At 38.4% G+C, this 10,593-nt stretch overlaps 3 protein-coding genes across 4 annotated transcripts; all 3 read left to right on the top strand.

Moving 5' to 3' along the window:
- The first annotated feature begins 3 nt into the window (after nucleotides 1-3).
- Nucleotides 4-3,447, top strand: LOC117646998 (F-actin-capping protein subunit beta). 2 transcript variants are annotated; one of them, XM_034388466.1, is made up of 5 exons: nucleotides 4-152; nucleotides 564-775; nucleotides 885-1,057; nucleotides 1,149-1,348; nucleotides 1,468-3,447. In XM_034388466.1, the coding sequence occupies exons 1-5, from the start codon at nucleotides 150-152 to the stop codon at nucleotides 1,714-1,716; spliced, it is 837 nt and encodes a 278-aa protein (XP_034244357.1). In that variant the 5' UTR covers nucleotides 4-149; the 3' UTR covers nucleotides 1,717-3,447. The 2 variants fall into 2 exon arrangements, with proteins under 2 accessions (XP_034244357.1, XP_034244358.1); XM_034388467.1 differs by lacking the exon at nucleotides 4-152 and adding an exon at nucleotides 181-230.
- Nucleotides 3,448-3,813: 366 nt separating this feature from the next.
- On the top strand, nucleotides 3,814-6,597 carry LOC117647653 (nischarin). Its single transcript, XM_034389528.1, has 2 exons — nucleotides 3,814-4,606; nucleotides 4,685-6,597. Exons 1-2 carry the CDS (start codon nucleotides 4,160-4,162, stop codon nucleotides 5,621-5,623), a joined length of 1,386 nt encoding a protein of 461 aa, XP_034245419.1. The 5' UTR covers nucleotides 3,814-4,159; the 3' UTR covers nucleotides 5,624-6,597.
- LOC117647651 (cleft lip and palate transmembrane protein 1-like protein) lies at nucleotides 6,456-10,591 on the top strand. The gene is made up of 12 exons (XM_034389524.1): nucleotides 6,456-6,597; nucleotides 6,887-7,050; nucleotides 7,142-7,236; nucleotides 7,319-7,526; nucleotides 7,603-7,748; nucleotides 7,843-7,986; nucleotides 8,075-8,216; nucleotides 8,297-8,485; nucleotides 8,574-8,782; nucleotides 8,867-9,002; nucleotides 9,083-9,198; nucleotides 9,287-10,591. The coding sequence occupies exons 2-12, from the start codon at nucleotides 6,892-6,894 to the stop codon at nucleotides 9,507-9,509; spliced, it is 1,767 nt and encodes a 588-aa protein (XP_034245415.1). The 5' UTR covers nucleotides 6,456-6,597; nucleotides 6,887-6,891; the 3' UTR covers nucleotides 9,510-10,591.
- The last annotated feature ends 2 nt before the right edge of the window (nucleotides 10,592-10,593 follow it).

Below are 10,593 nucleotides of genomic sequence, written 5' to 3'. Positions count from 1 at the left end.
GGCTTGTCGTTCCATCTCGGCTCGACTTCGCTGTCGTTGGTTGGTGTTGAAGGCGTTTTCCTTAGACCGATTTGTTTGCTGTCATTTCGCAATTAAATTAATTTACTTCTGCTTATCAGTTGTGTTTCGTCGAACCTTCACATTCCAAAATGGTGAGTCTATTTAGTGTAGGATGTGACGATGCGCAGTGTGGTTTGGTGTTGATTTCAGTCTAAACCTACTTGATTCAGGTCACTTGCTTAGCAATATTTATCTCTAGTTTTGTGTTGTTATTTCTGACGTTACTGTCTTTTACCGCCTGTGAACCACTTCAAGTTGATGCGGTTCTCCGGTTTTTCTTATCTTTTGTTGGTTTTCCTCTAAATCAAGTTGATACCCCAGTTTCTGTACAGTTGACTCACTAACTAACCTAATACTCTTATCATCTGGATGGGAAGGGTAGGATGAAGTCAGGACTTGACTCAGAATGAATCAACGAATGATTGGGTTGATCCATCAAATATACAAGCATGCACTAATTGTATGGCATAATCCGGTATTGATTCATCTTTTTTAAATTACAGACAGAGCAACAAATGGATTGTGCTTTGGATCTGATGAGGCGCCTCCCTCCGCAGCAAATTGAGAAAAATCTAAGTGATCTTATTGACTTGGTGCCTAGTTTATGTGAAGACCTGCTCTCTTCAGTTGATCAGCCACTCAAGATAGCTCGTGACCGTTCTATGGGAAAAGATTACTTGCTCTGTGATTACAATCGAGATGGGGATTCTTACAGGTTTGTATTTTTTTTTATCATTATTTCTGATGTTTTAATGTAAATTTCCTCTTCTTGTTGAAGTGTGTCTTTAGAGCAACTTGTCATCTAGTGAAATAATTATGTGCAGGTCCCCGTGGAGTAACCAGTATGATCCACCCCTTGAGGATGGATCAATGCCCTCTGACAGACTGCGACAATTGGAAATAGATGCCAACAATGCTTTTGACCAATTCAGAGACATGTACTTTGAAGGTGGGGTGTCATCTGTGTATCTGTGGGACTTAGATCATGGTTTTGCAGGTATATATTAATTTTGTTTTGATCACCACTGGTGTTTTAGCCCTGTCTCAATTTTGTTAGTATGGAGCTAATTGTTAATCTCGTGTTTAAGGTGTGATACTTATCAAAAAAGCTGGAGATGGTTCTAAAAAAATCAAAGGATGCTGGGACTCAATCCACGTTGTTGAAGTGCAAGAGAAGTCCAATGGCCGTCACGCACATTACAAACTGACATCAACAGTGATGCTGTGGCTTCAAACTAACAAAGCTGGCTCTGGAACAATGAACTTGGGGGGCAGCTTGACAAGACAGGTAAAATTGCGCACAATTTAACAAAATACAAGCTTTGTAGAAGATTAAATATTATTAGTTGAGCTATGTTCTAAAATCTTTTTACCTCTAACCTTGTTTATAATGTTTTGATCCAACAGATAGAACAAGACAACTCTGTCAGTGAAGCATCCCCGCACATTGCCAACATTGGACGCTTGGTGGAAGACATGGAGAACAAAATCAGAAATACTTTGAATGAAATCTATTTGGGAAAAACAAAGGACATTGTGAATGGTCTGCGAAGTGTGACACCTCTAGCTGATACACACCAACAAGCCCTGCTGCAACAAGACCTTGCTGAAGCATTGCGAAGGAGGCAAGCTAAAGGCGAGAGTCCATCTACTTAAACTGCATTTCTTCTCTAAAACCACAGGCTTTTATGGCTGTGACCACCGATCAAGACTGGAAAAGGTACACGGTTTTTGAGATTTGCTATATTTGGGTAACATTTGAAACATTTTCGGGTGTTGTTCATTATGTGCACAAATTATAAAATGTCATTTAAGAAAATTGAAACTTTGGTTCACCACTGGCCTACAGGAACTGAAGTACTTGTTTTTTCAGTCATTATTACATATACAGTCAAAGTGTTGTTTTTTTTTTTCCTTTTTGAAATTACTAAACTCAATTGCATTTGTTGAAAAATGCTGTCAGATGTTTGCATTTAATAAACTTTCATCAATTCATAGGTGTCTCTAGTTGTGTTCCAAAATTAACCTACTCTTAATAGAATTGCTTGCCAGTTATGTTGTTTGTTTGCTTGTAACTGCTGAATCCGGAATTTGTTTTTCTTGAGATCTAAATATAATGTATTACACTGGTAAGAAGAACTTCAGGTTTAGGCACATAGAAATGTGCATTATTGATTGTATCCTTTGTGCATCCCTGATGAAGTTGGTCATTTTTGCCTTCACCCCTCCACCAGCATGGAGACATCAGGCCTCCAGTATTTCATCAATATTTTTTTTTACATATTTTATTATTGATATTTTTAATAACAATTGTAATTTGTATAATATAATGTCATTAGTCTTGAAAAGCAAATTCAAACTTTTCTTTCATTGAATGTTATAAAAAATCACTACTAACTTAATGGCTGAGATGAGTGGCCTGCTCTCCATTCATTTGTTCATTATTGTTTAATGATGCTGTATTTTCCTGTGTACATGTGTGTTGTGTGTTAAGTAATTAGAGTCTAATGTCTTAGGAGTTTCTGTGATGAAATGTTTAAGAGGGAAGTGCTTTAACCACATTAATGCGGATTGTAACTCAAATATTGCAATTTCTTGGCACAATTCTTTTTGTTAAATTTTAATGGATTGAAACTACATGCCTAATATTAATTGTTTCATTCTACTGCTCACTGGTGTTCTAGACTTGAGTTTGTGCCCCCATGGTGCATAGTATTGGGACTTCTCTCCCAAAAAAGATTTTTGAGCATCATGGTTTCACGTTCTTCAGGGAGTGTTACGTATTATGACTTACTAACTGCCTTCCCGGATTGTTCCATAGCCTGTATATAGTGAGCTGGTTTGATGAATATACATTGCCAGGGTTTTGAGCATCTTAACATCTGTTGGCTGTATGCAAAGGTGTTTTTAAACAGCCCCACAAATCTTATGTAAATAAGAATACACAATCCAATCCTCCAAATGTCTTTGATAAGCACCTTATCAATTGTAATGTTAACTTTGCATCAGAGTATTTTGTGACCTCTCCATATATTATTAGGGTTCTTTTGATTTACTTTTGACTGTGACATTATTGCACAAATGGGTGCATTTTTGAACTTGTAAGTAATCTAAAGCCGTTTGAGAACTTGGGCAGGATGAGAACTTTGCCACTTACTCCTTCTGGTTTGACTTCTTTTGAAGTTTTTGCAGAGAAATATGGTTATAGTCTTACAGTATATTACTTTGTGAGCTTTGCAGCCTGGCTTGTCATGATTGGTGCTCTTATGTCAAGCTGAGAACCTGCAACTGCAGCCATGGTTTGTTATGGTTTTTTTAAAATATAATTTCAATGTACTGAAGATTTATATAATGTTATTGGTTATTAGTAAAATTTCCAAGAATATCTCCAGTACACACTTTATTTAGTTTTATCCTCAAGTCCCTTTTACACTTTTCCCATCATCTTTGGTCGGTTGAAGACAGTCACGGAGGTTGGGGCCTTGAAGTCACCTCCCTACACTAAATGCACGCGAAGGAGAGGGGTCGGTGACAATTGGCATGAATTAGATTAGAGGCTCTCTCCCTAGCCAGAATTAGCCTGAATCCATTTGGTGGTTCACAGACGGTCCCTACTGGCCCAGTGGTCCAGTAGAGTCCTATAGGTCCTACAGGACTCTATGGTCCAGTTGGTCCAGAGTACGCATCTTGAAATTTCTCATAATGGAGAGGAGGGGGAGGGAGAGGGGAGGGGAGGGAAGGCGGCAGCAGCAGTAGTAGCAGTGAGGCAGTAGTAGTCGCCACCGCCATTCATTCGCCACCCAAACAAGTGGCAAATGGCCGATGATTGCTCAGTATGTTGTCCTTCTTATTGTTGTCTTTCGACCGGTCTCATCAATGAATGAGCTCCCCCAACGATGATGCCACCTAGTTCTCCACGAGTGTGAAACGAACGGCACGGAGCTCCGTGTGTGCGAGTGTCGTCTGCTGGTAGCGTCTGCAGAAAAGCTGCAGGCAGCAGGAGACACAGCTCCACTGACAGTTAACCTGTGTACGACAAGTCACAGGATCAGGCCAGCATCTCCAGTCGCCTGTCTGTGGACCAGGTACAATCGAAACCATGTCGACGTTTGTGGACAACAAGCAGGGGACCAAGGTCTACATCCCTGAGGTGGAGTTGCAGCAGCCTGAGAACTACATGGTGTACCAGATTGCTGTGGAAGTGGGTCCTGTGTCCTGGAGAGTGCCGCATCGCTACAAGGACTTTGTGGAGCTGCACGATAAACTTGTGGCTGACCATGGTGTGACCAAGGATTTACTGCCCCCAAAGAAAGTGATCGGCAACAGAGACCCAGTGTTTGTTGAGAAAAGACGATCTGCGTTGGAGATGTACCTGGCCAGCGTACTGACTTTCCTTCTGCACACTATGCCCAGGGAGCTTGCAATATTTCTTGATTTCCATAAGTATGACATTCTCTTCATATTGCAAGAAATGGCTGTCAATTTTTTTGAAAATGGTGATGAGCATCTACGTTCATCAAAGCATTATGTGTTCACCCCATTGCAAGTAAGCTTACATTTCAATTTTCCCCCATATTTTATTGTTGTAAATTTCCATTAAATTAATCTTCTTCTTTTCTTGTAGCTTCATGCCATCAGCGAACGCCTCAAGCAGCCCTGCCCTCCTCGTGAAATGGTAGACAAGAAATATGATTTCAGCCATGTTCTGGATTTCTGCTATCAACTCAACAGCCTTTCAATTTTGGGCTCGAGTAGTGTTTTTGGCAACAGCAACATTGTCTACAATAATTTATTATTTGAGCTGTCTTCATTTAAAGCAGTGGACTCACTTTACATCACTAATCTTCCTGTGGCTAATATTTATGGTGTTGGTTTATTAAGAGAAAATCTCATTTCTCTGAGTGCTCACCATTGTCGTCTAGAGCGCATATCACACGTGCTTCTTTGCGATGATGTGCACAAGGAAGCCTCCTCAGCCAGTGAACCTCAACAGGCTTGGAAAAAAATGACATGTGTGAACCTTAGCAACAATGAAATCAGTGAAATAGATGCTTCAGTCAAACTGATGCCCAGAGTAGAGCAGCTCTTCTTAAATAACAATCGGCTCTCCTCTCTGGACAATTTAACACTTCTTCCACACCTCGCTCAGTTACATCTTTCTGGAAATTGTTTTTCAAGTCTTAATGAACTTCATCGTAAAATTGGTAATGTTGTTCACTTAGATCTCTCTGAGAATCAGATAGTGAGTTTGGAAGGCTTCTCCAAACTGTACTCATTAGAAACTCTAAATTTAGCTTCCAATCAGATTTCTGATCTGGATCAAGTGAAGCACATTTGCAACCTGCCATGCCTGGAGAATGTTGTGCTGACAGGCAATCCTTTGGCCATTGTTGTTGATTATAGGGTCAAGGTTCTGGAGCAGTTTGGAGCCAGAGCAACGTTAATATGTTTGGATAATGAGATATCATCTCAAAAAGAGCACGACACAGTTGCTGTTCTGCAAGCTTTGCGCATTGCTAAGGAAGGCCGGCCTCCACCGTTTGTGTGCTCATCTACCCCCTAGTTTCCAATTTCAAAACTAGAGAATAATGTGTACAACATATACTTGTCTTCATACCATCTGCATGTTTGTCTTAGCATAATCACTTGTGTAATCATGAAAAGGCCTCAAAATATGAAGTGTCCAATCACAAGCCAACTGTCTATGTGATATGAACCTACAGAATGAAGAAGAGTGTTCTTTATTTCATTTCAGAGTGCAGTATTCCATACATATTATATTATGTGCCCATTATGGAGGTACAGAAGCAAATGTGTCTCTTACATTGTATTTAGTGTCTGTGATATATTGTATTTTATTCTGTAAGGTTTAATTAAATTTTAAACTGAAGTTTGCATTTTTGTGATCAGATCAGTAGGGATGCGGTTTATTGCATTTTTTCCTTATTGTTTATATATTTTACCATGTACAATCAGTCAATCTTACTTTTAATTTCTTAATTGATTGATGGTATCTGTTGATTATGCTTATTAAGTTTCTTGTTGTTTTCTCTCCTTGTACAATGAAATTGTGACGTTGCAAGAAAATCTTAAACTACTACATTCAGTTATTAAAACATTAATTGTGAATTTGTACTTCCCTCCTGTTTTCCCTCCACAATCCTGGAACCGGAAGTACTGCCACGCGTTCACAGTTCACACCTGAAACAAACTGAAAAGAAAGACGCTATTTCAATGAAGTCACCCCACTCCAAGATTTTGCTCATTTCCTTATACACGATACAACCCTTTTCTCAGTGAAGGGAAATGACTTCACATTCCGTCAAGGCCTGTTAGTTGTTGCGGAGTTGCGGGCTGCCTACCCAGCCCGTGTCATTGTTTAGTGTCGGCTGCTGGATGCAGCGGCTGCTAGATTTGACATTCGGAATGCTGCAACTGGAGAAGAGACTTGCGTTCTTCGCAAGGAAGTGAAAAAACCTAATTACTCACGCGATTCGCTGTGTTGAATTTTATAGACTCGTTAAATATCAACACAAGGTACGTTTATTGATTTCTTTTAGGCTGCGGCTTGAACTCAAACTTGGGGGTTATGTTTGTGTGTGTGACTACATGGACCATGTTAAAATAGAGAAAATCTCTTTCGATGTGTGTTTTGCGTGTAGACTTTTCCTTCGTTCGACTTATCTACATCTAGTATATTTATGCGTCATAGATCCATTCATCATTCTGTAAACAACCAGTTAATCAGTGTGTGTTCTTGTCAACTGATTTGATTATTATATACATTATTAACATTCATAATTGGTGGTTTTCTTTTTATGTGCAGAAAACATGTTGGTCTACCCATCAGCAACCACTTTGGTTGTTTCTGTGTTTGTGGTTTATATTCTCCATTGTGTGTGGGTCTTGTCGACTCTGTTCGTACCACCAGAATGCAATGACACAGAACCATGCCTTCGATCATCTCTTCTGAGCAGGAACAAATTAATGGTGTGTAATTCCTGATTCAGCCAAGTAAAAAGAAAAAAAAGTAAAAAGATTTGATTTGAACAGAGAGAAATAACACCTATTTTTGTTTCAGATTGTTGGCTTCCTGACTGACAAAAATCTGCGTCTTTATCCACAACAAGAGCCAATTTGGAAAGAAGACCTCCAATTTGACAAACCTGCTGAGTGGTAATCTCTCAGTTCCCAATGTCTTACTGTTTATCTTGTAGCTTTAGGGAAAAATAATGAGGAAATTCTTTGTATGTGACAGGACCAGATCCATAAAACTTCCGGGCCATGTTAAAAAGAATGGAACCCTATACCTAGCTGTTTTCGTGCTTCCACAAAAGTCAAACCACATCACTGGAGGAGTCATAATGAATGAAGATGAGAAGAGCTTGACTCGAATCAAGCTAACTCAATTTCATGTACCAGCCCCTGAAACCTACAACCTTCTTGGCTCAGAGGCAAAAGAAAATGTAAGCCTAGTACAATTAAACCAAAATATTCTGGATTGTTTGAGTAAAACTTAGTGATTTGATGCTTTTTGGACAGATTTCAGAAGGAAGGAAAGGCTCTGAAACTACCCAGCAGAAATCTAAAGTTAATCATATAAAGCGTAAAATTGCTGTCAATATGATGGCTACTCATGTCAACCTGCCCAAGTTCAGTCTGCCTCCAGAAATGCGGCACATGTTTTCGTGAGTACTGCATTTCTCCAGCACACTTATCATAAATATTAATTATTTGGAAATATTCAGTGTCTTTTTACCCCTTTCTGTTGGTTTGTATTAGGATAAACTCTCGACTTCAGTACTTGCCACCTCTCCAGCATAATTTCATGGCTACCCGCCTTAAGGATTTAAAAGAAATCAAGCCTGATTTGGATAGTGTTGATATAACACTGGCATATTCACCTACTTCATTTGGAAAAATGAGGCAAGGATATTTTTGACTTTCCTTTACTTGCAGTGAAATTACCATAGCCATAGGAAATTAGTTTGATTGATGGAATTAAATTCTGCAGGTTTTTACTTCACATGGAGACTTCTATGATGTCACTGAAGACCATGGGGTTCTCAGACAAAGACCTAGATGATATCAAGGGTATTTTTGAGGACACAAACATGTATCTTTTGTTGGTTACTGTAGTTGTAGCCTCTGCTCATGTATGTACTTCTTTTACTTTTCACACTCTTTTCAGCAAACATTTTTAGGTGCGTGAATTATTTTGATAAATTACTTGCAGCTTGTTCTGGACTTCTTGGCATTGAGACATGATATTAACTACTGGAAAACAAGAACTGACTTGAGTGGTGTGTCTGGACGCTCTGTGCTATGGCGAGCATTCAGCCAAAGTGTTGTCTTTCTGTATTTGCTGGATGAGAAAACATCCTTGCTCGTTCTTGTGCCATCTGGCTTAAACACATTACTTGAGGTAATTTCAGATAGTCTCCATTTTCCTCTCTTCGACATTGTCTGTAGTCGTCTCAGATTTAAATTGTTGTTTTTGCCATTGAATCTAGATGTGGAAAGTGAAGAAGGTGGTAGACATTGTGCGGCAACCAACAAGGTGGGGCTTTCCACTGTACTCCGTACAGTTGAAGCGGTCTTCACAAGGGGAGCAGCTTACTCAAAAACTGGATGCTCAAGCCATGAAGTACCTCATGTACTTGCTGTATCCCTTATGTGTAGTTGGGGCAATTTATTCTCTCATCTACGAGCCTCACAGAGGGTGAGTGTCTATGGAGATTGGTTTATGTTAAATTTGGCAGCAAATTTATCAAAGAGTAACAATAACAATTCTCTCTCTCTCTAGATGGTATTCTTGGACTGTTCATAGTATGGTGAATGGTGTTTATGCATTTGGATTCCTTTTCATGCTACCACAGCTGTTTATAAACTATCATTTGAAATCAGTGGCTCACATCCCATGGCGTTCCTTCATGTACAAAGTAAGAACAAGTGAGATTTTTAATCTGACTATCTAAATAAATGAGCTAGGCCTTGTGTCTAACCATGTTTATATTTTCAGGCCATCAACACTTTCATTGATGACATCTTTGCTTTCATAATTACAATGCCTATGTCCCATCGTGTTGCGTGCTTCCGAGATGATGTTGTATTTATTATTTACCTGTATCAACGCTGGTGAGTACACTTATTAATAGATAAATTTTACTATTTATATCATCTGTCTGTATATTTACTAACTAGCTCTAAAAAACAATTTTCCAAGGTTGTACCCTGTTGACTCATCTCGCATTGAAGAAGGTAGTGTGGGAGAAAGAAATCAACAGAGTCAATCGATTATTAATGAAACTGGGCAGGAGCGCAATGCTGTGGAGAAACAAGAACAAAATGGGGACAAGCCTGGTAAGTCAGGGGGTCCCTCTAATGAGCAAACCAAGAAAACAGCCAATGACAGATCCAAATCTACCAAGAGCAAAAAGAATGACTGAAAGTGGCTTTCAGACCTCTTTTTATGCATGCAGGCTGTGTAAGATCTCAATGAAATGTGACTTCCTTATTTAAGTACAGGTTTTGGGTCGGAATTCGACCTCATACTAGAGAGAGTACCCTAAGGGATTATTTGGTTTATTGTTATTACTGTTTTGTTTCTGTGCAAAGTATGTTTTGTGTGAGACAACACTGTATTAGATTAGAGGTGATAATATGTATTGATTATTCCTAGTGGGCCGCCTTCATCTTCCATGGAGCACTGAGTGTGTATCCTGATGTGTTCAGCATCTCTATAGTGCTATTCCAATGTGCAATGGTTTGTGACATTCTGGGTCATTTTACTTTGAAGCACTGTGTTCGTTCTTGTGATACCAGTAGGGTGTCTTTTTTATGACACATACCTAAGTTTCAAATATTTATTTGAATATTAAGTTAAATTTTTTTTTAAAGTTTACACTTTTGTATTGATTGCATTCCAAATGTCTACCTTTGGGTTTTAGGTAATGAAATGTTTTATGAAGTGTATTAGTTCTCTTGTTGCTCTAATAATTGTTGGTTGTTTACTGTGTATTTATAAAAATTTACCTTAAAATTGTTAACTTAATGCTTTGATTTATTAGAAAATTACCATCAATCTATTTAAAAGTACATTTGTACTGTTTGCATTGACTTGTACTAGAAAAGTTTCCTCTGTTGCTGTTTCTTGCATTGACTCTATTTATGATTGTTCAAGTTAAAGAGTGATGACATGATATTTTAAATGTTTGGAGACTTGCTGAGTTATGTATCAAAGTGTTGCATAATTTATTATACTTTGCCACAAAACCACAGTTTGTGGGTATCTGTTAAATTCTTTTTGTGCCCACCGAAATTTTTTATTTGACTTGTGATTTTATCAATCTGTTTTTAATGTTATTAATTTGTTGAGCTGTTTCAGTTATAATTGTTCTAGTTTTGATTTTCTATTGTTTAATGGAAGTTGAGAATAGTATTAATGTTCAGAAATCTATGACATAAAATGTACAAATCAGGTTAAAATTCTTCAGCATTCAAAATTTTAATAAAAAACCCTTAGTTTGCATA

The sequence above is a fragment of the Thrips palmi genome, unplaced genomic scaffold (assembly GCF_012932325.1).
Source record: "Thrips palmi isolate BJ-2018 unplaced genomic scaffold, TpBJ-2018v1 HiC_scaffold_2, whole genome shotgun sequence".
Lineage (NCBI taxonomy): Eukaryota > Metazoa > Arthropoda > Insecta > Thysanoptera > Thripidae > Thrips > Thrips palmi.
This window is presented reverse-complemented; position numbering and strand designations above follow the sequence as displayed.

What these genes read in the sequence shown, in the direction of transcription:
- LOC117646998 (XM_034388466.1), top strand. An exon ending in CGAGATGGGGATTCTTACAG is followed by an intron (nt 776 to 884) that starts GTTTGTATTTTT and finishes AATTATGTGCAG; the next exon opens with GTCCCCGTGGAGTAACCAGT. An exon ending in CTTAGATCATGGTTTTGCAG is followed by an intron (nt 1,058 to 1,148) that starts GTATATATTAAT and finishes CTCGTGTTTAAG; the next exon opens with GTGTGATACTTATCAAAAAA.
- LOC117647653 (XM_034389528.1), top strand. Translation starts at nt 4,160, where the DNA reads ATGTCGACGTTTGTGGACAACAAGCAGGGGACCAAGGTCTACATCCCT. An exon ending in ATGTGTTCACCCCATTGCAA is followed by an intron (nt 4,607 to 4,684) that starts GTAAGCTTACAT and finishes CTTTTCTTGTAG; the next exon opens with CTTCATGCCATCAGCGAACG.
- LOC117647651 (XM_034389524.1), top strand. Translation starts at nt 6,892, where the DNA reads ATGTTGGTCTACCCATCAGCAACCACTTTGGTTGTTTCTGTGTTTGTG. An exon ending in TTTGACAAACCTGCTGAGTG is followed by an intron (nt 7,237 to 7,318) that starts GTAATCTCTCAG and finishes TGTATGTGACAG; the next exon opens with GACCAGATCCATAAAACTTC. An exon ending in GCTTAAACACATTACTTGAG is followed by an intron (nt 8,486 to 8,573) that starts GTAATTTCAGAT and finishes CATTGAATCTAG; the next exon opens with ATGTGGAAAGTGAAGAAGGT.